Genomic DNA, 15,287 nt, shown 5'->3' on the forward strand with positions numbered 1-15,287 from the left:
GCAGGCCCAGTTTGTAGAGACACATCCCTCTCATTCCTGTCAGAGGTAAGCTCTGTCTCTGGAAGGACTCCGCCTGACAGCTGATCAGGGCAGAGAAAACTTCCACAATTGGGCTGCAAGAGACCCCCACCTTGTGGAACCCAGGGAAAACAGAAATGCTCAGGAAATCGGGCTGTGGGAGGATTCCTAGCACAGAAATGCAGCTAACCACAATCCTCCCACCACTTTTTCGCCTTTTGGAGGGAGGGCGGTCTGCTTGGTCCCCACGCCCTCACAGAAAATCACAGTTACACACTTTTCCCACTGTATATTACAAGTTTAATTGGGAAAAAATACAGTCATCAAGACTTAGCTGAGAATTGGACACAGTTCCAGTGAAGTACACAGAAAGAGGTACTGTTGTAATTAGAGCAAATAACACTATAATTGTTGAGCCAATCAAGTGTTTCAATACACTGAGATACTTTCTCAAGTGATTTAGACAACCTGTATTGAACTACTGTACGTGAAGAGAACCAACAAAACAACATCTGGGGAAGATGGGAACAGAATAATGGAATTTTAAACTGCACTAACTCAACAATAAAAACAGCTTAGGCTTTCCTAGCAGCAATATTTCTTTCAAGCACAGGAAGATGAAGTTTTAACAACCTTTAAAAATGTATTTCAAAATACCAATGGTGTTGCAAAAAAAAAAAAAAAAAAAAGAAAAAGAAAAAGAAAAAACAACCAAAAATTTTCAGAGTTTATCCTCTGGGTCCATGCCTTAATAAAACAAACACCAGACCAGCCCCAAAATAATGCATATGGACAAGAAAGGCATTGCAGAATCTTCTCACCCCCATTATTATCTTCCTGTAGTCCCTACATCACAGAGAAAAAAAAATTTCAGACAATTCCTCTCCTTTGTGCAACCATTTTTAAACACAACCACACTGGACATTCATAAGGCTGTTCTGAGCAGCTATTTTTTGATCCTAACAAATCTATGTGCTTCTTGCACAAGTGTCTCAACATCTTCATTATCCTTCTCTTCTGAACTTGGTTCCCAGTCCGAGTCCTCATCAGTAGGATCGCACTCTTCCTCCTCCTCATCATCTATAAAGCTGTCATTGAGGTCATATTCATTGGCTTCACCATCATTGACACTGTTTTTCTCCACAGCCCTTTTTCCTGTAGGGACAAAAATGTCATGTATTCATGACCAATAAATGTAGAGCTCAAGATCCCTCCCAGAGCCCACATAGTTAAGTGTCTCTCCTCAAAAGAATCACCTAAACAACACATCTATCTTCCAATTAAGCCTCTAGCTATTGCTAGATGGCTACTCTGACCTTAGATTTTCTGCCTCCATCCATCCATCCATCCATCCATCCATCCATCCATCCATCCATCCATCCATCCATCCATCCATCATATTCTTAGTCTTTGGAAGCTGATATGACTTTTAATTCCTACTCCTTTTCTAAGCTTCACATGAGAGAAGAGTGATCTGATATTGTAGATCACTCACCTCCTATGTTCTCCACTTGCCTTCCAGCTGGATAATCTGTGTTTCCCTTCTGAAGGTCATTTCCTTCAGAAATGCATTTTGACAGATGTGTTTAAGCCTTGCTCTGAACATCTGTGACACCACTTTTCTTAAATGTCCAAAATTCCTAACTAGCCATGGCCTCTTAATATTCCAGTCATGTCTTATTCTGTCCTTAAGTCACATCTCTGAGTAAAATCATGTTCATTCCTCTTCCTCCCACCCTCCCATTTTTACATTCTTACCTTATCTAGAAATAACCATTCAAAGATATTGGTTTAGCTAACTTACCAGTTGAGCAGTTGGCCACCAGTTTTCATATGAAACTATGAATACATATATTTTTCCTTAGCTACAGACCACAGCCCAAATCCTAACTCTAAATTAACCATAAGCACTTCTCAGCAAACTCTTGAAACCTCAGGTCAGAGCTCCAGGCACAAACACAACCACCAGGATTTCATGTAGCCAGACTACAGCCTTTATCAGTCACACTTTTCTAGGAGTGGGAATGCCTCTGTTCCAGAATTATCTTCCTTTTTATGCTTGCTGGCTTTTTGTTTAACAGACTTCAGAGGAAATGAATCATGCCATGGTTGGGAGGACACGTTCATTTCAGGATGTTTCCTCCCAATTTGTCTCAAACCAAGACACCATGTTAGCCCATAACCAGTAGAATTTCTTAGCAGAATCATAGACTATAGTCCTTGCAGAATTAATAATGTCCTAGAGGGGTCAAAATGAAGATGCTGAATAAAGTAAGAAGAAAATCCTCCACCTCAGACTAAGCTTATGAGAATAATGAGCCCAAGAGCTGTTTATCAAAGAAAAGCCCTTTGTCACTTTCACAGCACTGAGTGGTATTTTGCAACAGAAGCAGGAATTCTGGCAAAATACTGGTGACTTTCATATTCTTCCTACAAATGTGGGAGGTGCATACCATGTTCTCCCTCCCCATACATCTATGCTTTGATTTTAGAAGTGAGTGATGCACTCTTATGCCTTTCCTCTCTACTTCTTTCTGCTGTAGTTTAATTCAGCCCTGCAGCCCCTAAAGCTGATGATTAAGCTCAATTTTGCCTTTTCTCTAGTAGCATATCTATAAAGATGACCTTGAAACTTTGTATGAAAATATCTCCTTAAAGTGGGGAAAAAAGGGAGCTGACTGCTCCTTCCAAAATGTTTTATTTTGAAGTGAGCTGATCAGCTTGCTAGAAAACCTACATACAAGTGTGTAGGATAATCCTGCACATTCCATGGTTACAGGGTGTTACTTATCTCAGCAGCAACCACCTAGAGAAGTCATTCACTAGTGACAATTTAAGGACAGCATAATGCTGACTTTTTTTTCAATTCCTTCCGTACAACTATTCCCCAGTAATTTGCCTCAGATTATTTTTCAGAACATTCTCTACAGGCAATTCTGGCAGCAATTACTTAAAAGCTAAACATGTTAACTGTCATGTGGAGAGTTCCCCTATTCTCTTGGCTGGTGGAATTTAAATACACTTGTAGGGAATTTAATCCTGCTGTGTCTAATGGTGCAGTTGTGCCAAATATGACAAAATAAAGGTTAATGGAGCCCTTACTGTCTGTCTGACCCTGCAGGACATGGTATGATGGCCTCCTACCTTTTATATGAGCACCACCTTTTATAAGCTTTGCCCTCCACAGAGGTAAGTAAGCCTGTCAACAAGACATTAAACAATTTTTAAAATAGTGAATATAATCAGAACTTAATAAATTAATTCCCTTCTTCCCTGTCTGTGCAGAATAACAGTTCTTCCCCAGTTTGTTCTTGGTGAGAAGAGTTGAATTTGACAGACTGAATTTCACTTCTGTGTGTAAGTTTTACACGGTACAAGAGCAGCACTTCTCCCTTCAGTCACCCCTGCCTGACCATCAGCTGCAAACACAGAACCTACTATTTGGGTAAGGAAGATGCTCTTATGAGAGGCACAGCTACAATTTAAAACCTTCAAGAATAAATTTAGACTTTTAGATATGCACACAGCCCAGCCTGCTTCATTCTAAAATCTCCAACACTCAGTGCATGCCTCAACACTCTGTAAACAAATTTCTACCACAGACCTCTGACCAAGATGAGGCTGGTATTTGCATCACAGGATGCACTAAAGCACACAGGTAACAAACATGCCTCAGAATATGCTGGTGCACAGATACAAGCATAGCAAATATTTGGTGACAGCCAACATGCACACAAACTTGATAAGAAAATGGTGTGGCAAAGGAATTTCTCAGTGGAAAGTTCAAAACAACCTCCTGCATTCACCCACAACAGAAATAGAGGCCACCCACAACATAAATAGAGGCCAAAACACTTTGCCTGGAAAGCTAACTACAGCTATTTGCACTTCCATTTATTTTCTGTAGAAAGCAGATCCATTTTGAAGATTTCTTGAGGAAATTCCAAGCCACTGCTTGGTGATCTCAAAGAAGGCAAGCCAATTCCCACTCCCACTCAAAATGCAGCAGTTCCACACCCTCCTGCCTTACTCTGGCCACTGAAAGTGAAGCTTGCACAGCATCAGACTTTCAGACTGCTCTTTAAAGCTCACTTTCAATTTCAGAAAGCACAGGAAGCTACACATTTGGAAGATGAGATACAAAAGAATCCTGAAAGCAGACCTAAGCATGTTTAAAACTTGAGTCTGTGCACCTGCAACATACATAAACTTCTGCACTTTGATCCTAACAAGCCCTAAAACATCAATAACTCAGGGTAAGAGTGAGTTCATCAGCACATGCACAGACTATCACCTGAAGGTTATTTAAAGGTCAATGCAATGCAGAGGGAGCATCTCCATGTTGCAAAAGCAATCACTCCTTACACAGCAACCTTAACTAGCTGTTCATGAAATACTGGATTCCTTCCATCCTACTATGGCTGCTGTGTAAGGAGTGAGGATGGAAGACACCATTTAGCCATATGTGTCTCTCCTTAAAATATGTTTGTTTCCTTGTCTGCTTCTAGGCAAATACAGCTATGATTATCCAGGAAGACTGGCACAAATTCAACTGAAGCACTATTACTTGTAAGAAAACAAGAAGGATTTTACTCAAATAATGACTACTTTCTCCTCAGCTATTATTATCAAGCAACTCCAGCACAATAAAATGTTGAAATGGCCACAGCAGACCAACTGTGTCCCAGGCTGATGTGCCCACTCATAACTTTAGAATGTACTCACCATTCCTTGAAGATCGTCGTTGTGTTCCTCTTCCAGTTACTAAAGAAAGGGAAGCTGTCAGTCAGGACAGAGGAAACCCTGACATAAGGGTTATTCTTACAGCTGCTACAACATAAAACTGACCTATTAAAAAAATGCTGAAATGGTTGAGCTGTACTTACAAGTATAAAAAGCTACTCTGATGCCCCAAAAATACCGGTTTTGTCTTGAATCATTGCCAAGAGATTACCCAGATAAACTTAAATTATTCTTAAAATTATTTATTACTATTATTAAAATTATCATCCCTGACATCTGTAGACAAATGTTATAAATTCTGTCTGACTCAGGGATTTTAAGCAGGAAATTGGAATATTTTAGGGCATTTAAATATTTTACACTACTATTTCCATAAATGTTACTCTTTCTTAATAATGTCATTGTCCTGAATCTTCGAAGTAAAATGCATTATCATGATATTTTCATAAGTGTTCTGCTCTAAACTACTGTTTATTTCATTGGGATTTCATGTGTAAAAATTCCAATCCAATAATCAAGAGAAAGCACCCCAAAAAAATAAAACCAAGATGTATTTCTTTTAATTCTTTAAGAGCAGACAAAATGTAAACAGCACATTCCCCTGTGGTTTTTTTTTGCCAAATCAAGTTATTGGAATACAAAAAGACTATGAAGTGTTAGATTAGGAAATCAAATTCAGTTTTAGTTAAACTCCCTCCAGTCCCCAAGAAGGCCTCAAGAGAACATATATGCATAAATCAGTTCTTACAGTAAGAAAATCACTGGTAAAAAAATCCAGCACAAAAAGACGACAGATATGGTTGCAGTATTTTGTTTAGAGTATCAGAATACTTCAAAATTGTATCATACCTGAGAGTTTCTGATTAAAAAAAAAATCCCAGAAAAAAGAAAATAATCCTAATACAGAGGGAGCGATAAATGCAACTTTATTCCCTAAAGGGAGTAGTATTTTATTGAGATGGACTTGATGGTCCTGTGGGTCCCTTCTAATTCAGAATTTTCTGTGATTCTGTAATATTGAACAAATTAGCCCACCTGGAGGTGCACTGTGCTTGTATTCCAGCTTATGCTGGGGGTTCTTCCTGCAAAGAAGAAAACAGTAAAAGCTTGATTCCATCACCTTGTTCCACATTTGTAAGGTGCAGAAATCCCTGGTATTTCATAGATAATTTTCAAGGCACAAAGAACAGTAAGGACAACAAAATTAACACAAAACCCCTTCAAATTACATCTGTTGCTTCATCAAAAGAATGATTAAATTTTCGTGGGTGCCTTCTTTCCTCTATCCCCAAAGAATGAAACACACATAAGAAAATTATCAACTAATGCAAGTTGTCTTATCTGCAAGGAGAGGCAGTTTGGGGTTTAGGTAAAGCATCTGTTGTATTCTTGAAAGTATGTTGGCAATTTTATTACTGATATAAGCCTGCACCTCTCAGCCTGAGATGGGAAATTCATCTCATAGGTGTTTTCAAGAGAACCACTTTTTGTGCATTAGCTGAGTATCACCAAGGTTTTTTTCCTAAGAGCTGTCCTTATTTTGTTACATTTCAGGGAGACATTTTAGGACAACCACGCTTTCCAGGAGAAAATGTTTCTGAGGAGAAACAATCTTTAACAGCAGCCACTAGTTTCAATATGCTCCCATAGAAATGCTGTTGCCTCAAAATATATCTTCTTGTCCATTGTGATAATTACACCATCTGCTACATATGTAAAACTTAGATACTGAAAAACAAATGGAATACAACTATATTTTGAAGAAAATCAGCAGTTCTTAGAAGAAACAGCAGCCAGCCATAAATGGATTTTATTGCTCTGTCCTGGGGTGACATGCTGTTACCTCAATTATGCCTTGTAATAAATCAAGTACTGATTAAAATAGTTTTTGTACAAAATCTCAACAAATACATTATCAAAATTTAAACTAAAAGTTACAGATCAAGAACAACATGTAACAATAAATTGTTTATATAATAAAGAACAATTTACTGAATGTTGAAAAGAGATACAGTGTTGATTTCCATTGAATAGTCAAGTTTTCATCCTTGATATCTGATATCATTACCAAAATAGTGATTTTTACTGTGTCAACATTAAAAATATGCACAGACTTGGACGCTTTAAGGGTAGCAGTCTGGCCACAGTAAATTTCAGAAGGCTACAGTCAAAGAATTAACTTAAAGAATTAGTCATTATTCCAGTGCCATTCTGCAACTGCAGAGGGGAACATCCTTAACCTGTAAACAAGCAAAGCCACTTTGCACAGGCTTTCTCACCGATAACAAGCTGTTCCATAGGGACACTCAGGCCGGTTGTCATTGTCATCCTGAGCCACCATCTCCATGTCATGATAGTCATCATCATTAGGATGACTGAACTGCTGGAAGTGAATGGGATTCTTCCTGCAAAAGACAAATATACACCAAAACTGACTGTTCCATTTCACCACAAGGAGAGGACATATAAAACTGAATCACTGACAGCTCATTTTTCTGTGGTTACATGAAGAGAAACTTTTAATGTTTAACTTGATGTAGAATGTATGACCTGCTTTCAGGATAACAGAAGAAATTTTGTCCTAGCACCTGCTGCAACAGAGGTTAAACCAGGAAATTTCCTATTTCCCACCAGCTTTAAGTTTCAGACCTCCAACGAATACACAAAAGGTTTTATGTGAATTACAAATTAGTGTGCTGACATGAAGTTGTATCATAAGACATTAACAACTCCATGTGTAGCTGAGTCACACCAGTGTTAGTGAGGACTGCACAAGACCATCATCCACAACTTCTTGCTCTACAACACTTGAATCTGAGGTAAACAAGTAGGGAACACAGATTTATGCATCACTGAAAGAACATTTCTACCACTTCTCGGCCAGAGCTTTGTACACACACCACTCAAGACCAGGCAGTCATAAACATCACTTGAAGAAGAGTTTTCTTCTTTCTAGAATTGTTGCAAGTGGAGTTTAAAAGAATACAGGAAATCAAGTTCTGACTTCAGGACAAATTCATGTGATAAACATGCTACAAAAAATTACATCAACATTAACATACTAGTAGCAAAAGCAAATCTACTTTTTCCCTATAATTTCTTAGAGACTTTTTTTCCAAGCATAGTATTGAGAAGAAATGTGACATTTTTAAATAAGTTATCTGCCAAAAGACATCTACAAAATACTTTAGTGATTCCCTTAATTATTCTCAGAGTACATAACCTCTAGTGTATTTGTGCAAATTATAAAAGTGAGCTGCCTGCCTCAAGCAGGAGGAATAACAACTTTCAGCTACAGAGTACTTCCTGTTATAACTTGGACTTGCTGCAGCTGCATTTAGAAGCATTCAGAAGTATGAAACATGCCAAGGACGTGTGCAGCCATCTCCATACACAGCAACTTCCTCACTGATCTGAGAAATTCCTTTAAATTCACAAGAAACTCTTCTGAACTACATAGAGGAGAGTGAATATTCATTTTAGCATGTTTCAACAACCCCATAACAAAAGAGCATTTGTTACTCTGTTGTTAAACACTGTGAGTTCCGCTGGCCATTCAGGCCTCCTTTTGACATTCAAAAAATATCAGATATTTAGTATTAATTCTTTGAATCTCCATTTGCTGGATGTCTTTCACTCAGGAAACTCCACAAACAAGTTAGAAATAAACTCTTCTATAAGCCACTTATTAAAGATCCAGTATCCTTTTGGATCTGCTTACATAGGTGATAGGTTTCTTGTCCTGGTCTTTTGTTGCTTCTGCAAACTGCAGAATAATTCAATGATGTTTCACTAGAAAGTACTGCAAGGTTGCAGTCTTTTATTCCATAACAAATTCTCATGAAACATCCCTTGTTGTGACAAATTCAGATTGGCTGCCTACTTCTTTCCCCATTAAAAATAAATGGGATGAAACCAAATAATTTAGAGGCCATTTGTTTTGTTTTCTTAATGCACAGAGCTAACGTACTTGCAGTAATAGCAAGAATTCTCAGCCACATGTAATATAATTTTTCTTCTGAAAGGGATACAGCAGCAACAGAGGTTCTTTGAAGTAGGTTTTTATCCTTATTCCTACATCAAGATAACACTTAACATTATAGTTGCCAAGGAAAGAAGGACTAATAGCTGTCAATTAGCAGATTTATTGTATTTCAGGAGATACCATTTCCTTTAAAAACATCGCTTCAAGACCTACTTGGACAACACCAAACAGCCATTACTGAAGGCAAGGGGGAAAAAAAGAAAAAGCAGCATGGGAAAAAGGAGGAAGAGCAACGAAAGAGTTGTGATGTACAAGTCCTTGTCACTAGGCTTCAGGAGTCTTTCAGCCAGTAGATGATGCTTCTTAAATTATACATTACCTGTGGAGCATCTCAAACATGTCCTACCTCAGATGCTCAGGAGAAACATCCCATTTTATCTCAGCTTTACCTGGCTAATTTATACTTACTCTATGCGTAGTGCAACAATAACCAGCAAAATAAAAGGAAGCAGAGAAGTGCACAGCTAATAAGCAAACACCTTCCCTTTTTTTCAGAAAAACCCTAAGGTTTCTTCATTCCTTCTTCCTTTGTTTGGGGTTTTTAAATATTTATTTCTAGACATAAGACATTTCAGTTACAGGAGCACATCTATCACACTCCAAGTTGCATTCCAAAGTTAACTGTTTCACAACAAAGCCTCGGTTCACAGGAATGTGTTAATTCATTTGATCAATTAATTACATGAAAAGTAACCAATTAAAAGCCTATTTTAATAAGAAAGTTTTATGACTGTTGCCTTCATAAAAACATACTGACACAGTTACTGCAGCTTTGCTTTCACAGAAACTCTAAATTTGTGTAGTCAACACTTCATGATGTAGGAAACTATGCGAACAAAAACTGTGCAAATAAAACTTTAAAACTTCTTCAGAATCAATGCAATCATCCTCAAGCAGAAATTGAGTACTGCTCAGTGAAATATTTAAGACAGTCATTCATCTGTGTAGCTATCAAAAGAAACTTTAAAAACTGCTCATAAAGCAAATTTAACTGACCAGTTCAGAATCCCCGATTCCTCACAATCCCATGCAGAAGACCCCTTGACATCTCATGTTCTTACGTCTTCAGCTACTGAAAGAACCTCCTAGTGAAAATGTAATGAATTACCAGCACTGCTTATAAAGCCATAGAATTCAAGCCTGAAGTTATGCCATGGCTACACATAACATGTTTGCAAGTTTTATATTTTACTTCTGAATTAAAATATAGGAGACAGGACTCAAAAAAAGCCAGACACAGGTCTTTAGCTGCCTGATGTACAAACTTAGAGTGAAAGGAAAAATACTTATTTTCATAAACAAACAAACAAACAAAGCAAAGTATTTAGAAGAACCCACAAACAAATCCAAACATTGGTTAAGCATCCCCTGCTCTGATAGTAAATCTCTCTAGGAGAGATTTACACACCCCCAGTCAGCAAAGAGCTACACTCCAGGCTATGGCAAAAGAATTGGATCGTGGAAGAAAGATTTTGAGTTCCAGTTTCAGAGATAAGAGTTCAGGTCTACTATACCCCTTCTATGGTGGCCCTTAAAAAGGGTGGTGGTGGTAAATTTAATTCCCAATTCTGCTAACTTCAGAAAAGCAAGCAGCAGACAAGGACATGTGACAGTATTCAGAGGGTGAGTTCCTCGACAACAGATACAGGCAGCTACAACACACACAGAGCATTTTGCCTCCTCATGCTAACAGCAGCTCCTTTGAATTTGGGCACCTCAGAAAGTGACACTGAACAAAGGTGACAAGCAGACTCCTTGGGGCAAGAGGTGTGCATTGAGTTTGACTCTTTCAAAAGCACTGTTTACAAATTCATAAATGAAGAAACTGAACTATGGGTTACAAATTTACTTCCTAAATGTTTATGACAGGCTAACAGAAATGTAGTCAAATAACTAATAACTAATAACTAATAACTAGAACTAATATTTAGTATTTGTTCTAACACACTTTTGCCACCATGCAGAAATAACTACTTAGGGGCCTTGAATTAAAAGCAAAGACAGACTACAAAGCACATTTCTTTTGCTGCAAGCAAACAGGGTGAGTTTCATAATTTTCCTGAAGATCAAAGCTGACATTTTTGCTTCTCCCTATTTACAAATTTCTCTGACAAAGTAAGACTGCTATTCATTATTTCAGAACATTCTTTTCTTTTTATAAAGCAATACTTTTCAAAAATGTTGCTACCAAATGTTTCACAATCAAGAGACCCAGGAAGAAATCTGCACACACAGGCTCCTACTCCTTATTACCATTACCTAAGATTTGCTTTCCTAAAGATAATGAATATTTCATCATATCAGAGCATTAAATCTCCTTTAATACTCATACAGTGCAAAACTTGTCTCAGCAAAATTCAAAGTAGCTGGAGCAAACCAGAGGCTGCATTTGTACTACTGGATCAACAGAACTGTCTAATAAGACATGCTTTTGTCATATCATTAAGGGGAAAAAATGAGGTATGTCAAAGCTACATGAAAACCGACACATGATGTGCTCATGAATACAACAGCTTTACAGTTTTGATATACACAGTTATCTCAGCATCAGGCCCACCAAACATACAGGAACCCAGTCACACTTGTGCTTGTTTGGTTCCTAATCAAACTCACTGTTTTTATTATTGCTGATGCCCCTTGGGGGAAGATAAAAAAATTCACAGGATCTGCTGTTTCCTGGATTACACTTGTCTTTTGTTTTACAAAGTACATGGGATTATCCAGAGCTCAAAACCTTCTCCTAAATGTAGTTCACAGGTCACTGGGCATTTTCTAGGCTCAAGAGCATCTCTAGATTTCAACCTTCCCTTCAATATAACACCACAGATCTTTTCTGGGCAGAAAGAACCAGCAGGATGCCAGGCACCCAGGACTGGTATTTTGGAACTTCTCTGGAACATCTGTATGACAAATCTTCTACCACCTCCATCTTGAAAGGATATGAGTGGGTGAAAAAGAAGAGGAAAAACCCCAGTTATTCCTCACTTGAAGCATTTCCAACAAGTTCTAAATATGCTTTGTTCTGGTTTTAGGGGTACTGAAAGCTTAAAAAAAATTGCAGAAACACCAAGTTATAATAAAATAAATTCTTGATTATTAACAGATGACAAATAGTAAGTATTTTAAACATTCAAATCGCAAAGCAGGCAGTAACTTCAATAAACACAATAATATTTCATATAAGTCTCACCTGCTAATAAAACAAACCTACAGGGTCTGTGTTGGGCATTTGAACCTTTTACATCTCTTCTCCCTGCTCATACCATACACACAGGTCTTTTATTTCTTTTCCTTTTATATTGGACCTTTATATTTTATTTCATGCAACACTTCATCTTTTAATTTGATCAAGTACTTCATCCCTTGTTTGGGTTGTATTAGGAGTTAGGAAGACATCCCAGCTCCTCTTTTTAGCCTTCTAAAATTATGTTCACCAAGATGTTTTTCCAAATCAAAGCTTGTAACAACTTTACAGTTTGCCCAAGCTAGTTTTAATTCTGCTTTACCTGTAACAGCCACTTCCATACATGCAAGGTGTCCTCTTACGCTGCATCTGTTTGGAGCTTTCTGAAGCATCTGCACTTCTGTCTGAATCAGAAATCTCAGTGTTGTAGTCCAGATTTGCATCAGGCTCAGGAATCCCTTCCTGGGCACCAAAGTATTGGGAAGTCCTGCCCCAGTGAGCTTGTTGGCTTGTAGAACCAGTAATCTGCTCTTTGTTTTCTGTTTCCTCAATTCTATTGTCTTTACTGGAGATATGACCTGCTCTTTTAGACCATTTGCTATGCAGCTGCCTATCATTTTTTTCCAGAGAACTTCCAGGGCTTTTTGTTCCAGTCTTGCCTTCCATATCTCTCATGGTAGTCTCAAGAGGAAATCCAGATGTATTCTGTGGAACAAGGTTACATTTTGAAGAACCTGAAAATTCACACACCTCAGAATTAAAAGCTTTGAAGTAAAATTGCCTCATCATCCCTGCTTTCAAAATCAGTCATAGAACAGTCCAAGTTAGAAAGGACCTTGAAAGATTGCCCAGGCTTTAAAAATCTTCTACTGCACTTCCCAAACTCAAGTGCACTGCTAAACACAGCTGCTGAATGAAAACCTCAAGTTCAGAAAACACAGAGAGCACACACTCTTAAAGAAAAGCTTATCCAACAGCTTCCTTCCTCAGCTTGTTCCCTCACAACATGCCCTCTTCTCTCACCACCTCAGTTTGTGAGTAGTCCAAGGACTAGTTTATTTTACAATTAAAAGTACTGCTCCTGAAAAATTTATGGGGATTAATGGGATGAAGATGTAGTAGACTGCAGAAGAATGTAGACTCCTACCTAAGAATCAATTTAAATGATTAAGGAATTACTTACTAATTTAATTAATTTCTTAACAATTTAAGCACCAAGATATATGGAGTACATATGTATTTATCTATATAGAAGATACATGGCAACTCAGGATATATACCCTGAGGTTAATCACACACTGATTCATCTTAAATGCTTCAGCTCATGACTCTAAATCATAACAGTCACCATTAAGCAAATATTTCAGTTTTGACACAAACTGCATTTTAAATTTTGGAAAAAAATGTACATTTAAAATAAGAAATGTGTTCTTTAGAAAAAGAATATGAGATTCACAACTGGGGGAAAGAACACAGTCCTGACAATTGAGACATTACCTGGAAGCATATCTACATTCAAGGCTGAACTACTTTGATACATCATAGAACTATTAAAAAGTCTCTGCTTTCTAAAGATTTTTATCTGTTTTCCCTCCAGTGAATTTATAATTAGTTTACACAGGTGTGTTTGGCAGAGCTTGAAAACTAGCCAGTGATTTCCTATTTGATTTTGCTCCTTTCAATGGAAGTCAATTTTGGATAAAATGTTATCCAAAACCAGGGACAATTACATTTGAGCAGCAACGTGATTAAGAAAGGGCAAAGTCAGCACTAATATCAGATGATCCTGACAGAATCATATTTAGTGACTCAGCTAAGAGACAAAGACAACTCCCAAAATACAGCTCACCAAGCTGAGACATAAGAAACAAGCCTTCCTTTGCAAAAGAAAGCACAAATTACTGTTATTTGCCACTACCACTTGCGAGCTCTCTGCCACGGGTTTCAACCCACTGCCTGTGTTGCACATAAGGAGACAGAAGGCGCACATGGATTAGGATCAGTCACACCCTGGCTGAGATCCAGGGAAACCAAAATCCTCCGGCGCCCAGCACTGGGACACCACGCGCGGGGCCTCGGCACCCTCTGGCGGCTGCTGCCAACTACAACAGTTCAGATACTTTTGCTTTCTTCCCTACGGAACATTTTCTCAATTGCCTCAAACTCGACAGCAGGACTGTGATTTAGGCTCTGCTATCCAAATTACAGTCTTTCGGAGCTCTCTGTGGTTATTACTCTTGCTTGCCCTAATACATCAGCTTTTCTGCAGTCCTGAAAGCAATTTCTTAAACTGTACTTGAGATTAAAATGATTTACTAAATTATTAGGTGAAAATAAGTAAGGCTTCCTACTTGCAAATTGCAAAATTGAATAATTCATTATGTAGTCACTCATTTTATAACCTGGAAAAGAGAAAATAGCTCAGCAGCTGTTATTAATGCACCTAGCGGACCACTGTTATACCAAAACTACTACCTACTACTTGCTCTTCATGCATGGTTTGTTTCAAACAATCTTCAAACCAAAACCCCAATAATTTTCAATGTCAGAAGCATTTTAAGTATTTTATCAGATCCTAGAACACACCCAGGCAATTTTAATGCCAAATATTAAAAACACCTCCCCAAGGGGTTCACTTAAAGAAAACAAGTCAGTGAAATCCTCAGTTTGCTCTCACCAGAATATGCTTTGTCTTTAGCAACGATCCTTCTCTTTTCACCACTTGCAGGATGTTATTAGTAAGGATTTAACTGCCTGTAAATGCAGCTCTAAATAGAGGTCACAGAGACACTGGACCAGCTGGACCAAAGGGTCTGTTTACTCATTGCCACGAATTATTTTGGGTTTCAGGTTACTTTTTTTTCCCCCTTCCCCTTTTCCCTCAGATTTTGAGATGGTGGCATAAGCACACTCCTTGCTATTTTCCTTTGAAACACAGCAGCTGCTGAGCCACACACCATCCTTCTCTGACCATAAACCCTCACCTACTAGAGCAGCAACAGCTTGGGCAAAGCCCAGTGTCGCATTACATCAGTAGCACAGCATCACCTATCCCCAAAAGTTCTCAGGAAAAGAAACCACATGCACCAGCCACTCCTAGGAGCAGTGCTCTGGTCAGTGTTCCTGCCTCTTGCTGCAAAGCTCATAGTCTGGTACTTCTGTGGGACACTTGGGGCCCAAGTCCCAGATCCTTTGAAGGAAATACAGAAAACCAAATCTTTGAGGATTCCACCATCCTTTCTACAGAGCTATCCAATGGACTGGTATTTCTAAACAACAAATCACGAGCAGCACATA

At 38.3% G+C, this 15,287-nt stretch overlaps 1 protein-coding gene across 4 annotated transcripts in view; it reads right to left on the reverse strand.

Annotated features, from left to right (window-relative positions):
• Window positions 1-359: 359 nt before the first annotated feature.
• The window catches only part of APLF (aprataxin and PNKP like factor), a 28,382-nt gene continuing 13,454 nt past the window's right edge, over window positions 360-15,287 (reverse strand). For 3 of the 4 annotated variants that reach the window (XM_088053310.1, XM_088053309.1, XM_088053308.1), the window contains exons 5-9: window positions 12,313-12,695; window positions 7,041-7,166; window positions 5,797-5,843; window positions 4,744-4,782; window positions 360-1,173 (exon numbers count right to left, since the gene is read on the reverse strand). In XM_088053310.1, coding sequence (XP_087909436.1) covers window positions 965-1,173; window positions 4,744-4,782; window positions 5,797-5,843; window positions 7,041-7,166; window positions 12,313-12,695 — 804 coding nt within the window. In that variant the 3' untranslated portion in view covers window positions 360-964. Of the gene's footprint in view, window positions 1,174-3,162; window positions 3,218-4,743; window positions 4,783-5,796; window positions 5,844-7,040; window positions 7,167-12,312; window positions 12,696-15,287 lie in introns of all 4 variants that reach the window. The other variant, XM_088053311.1, reaches the window with a different exon arrangement.

This window comes from Pseudopodoces humilis, chromosome 3, assembly GCF_049639895.1.
Source record: "Pseudopodoces humilis isolate 2021_Gansu_Grassland_sample_001 chromosome 3, ASM4963989v1, whole genome shotgun sequence".
Lineage (NCBI taxonomy): Eukaryota > Metazoa > Chordata > Aves > Passeriformes > Paridae > Pseudopodoces > Pseudopodoces humilis.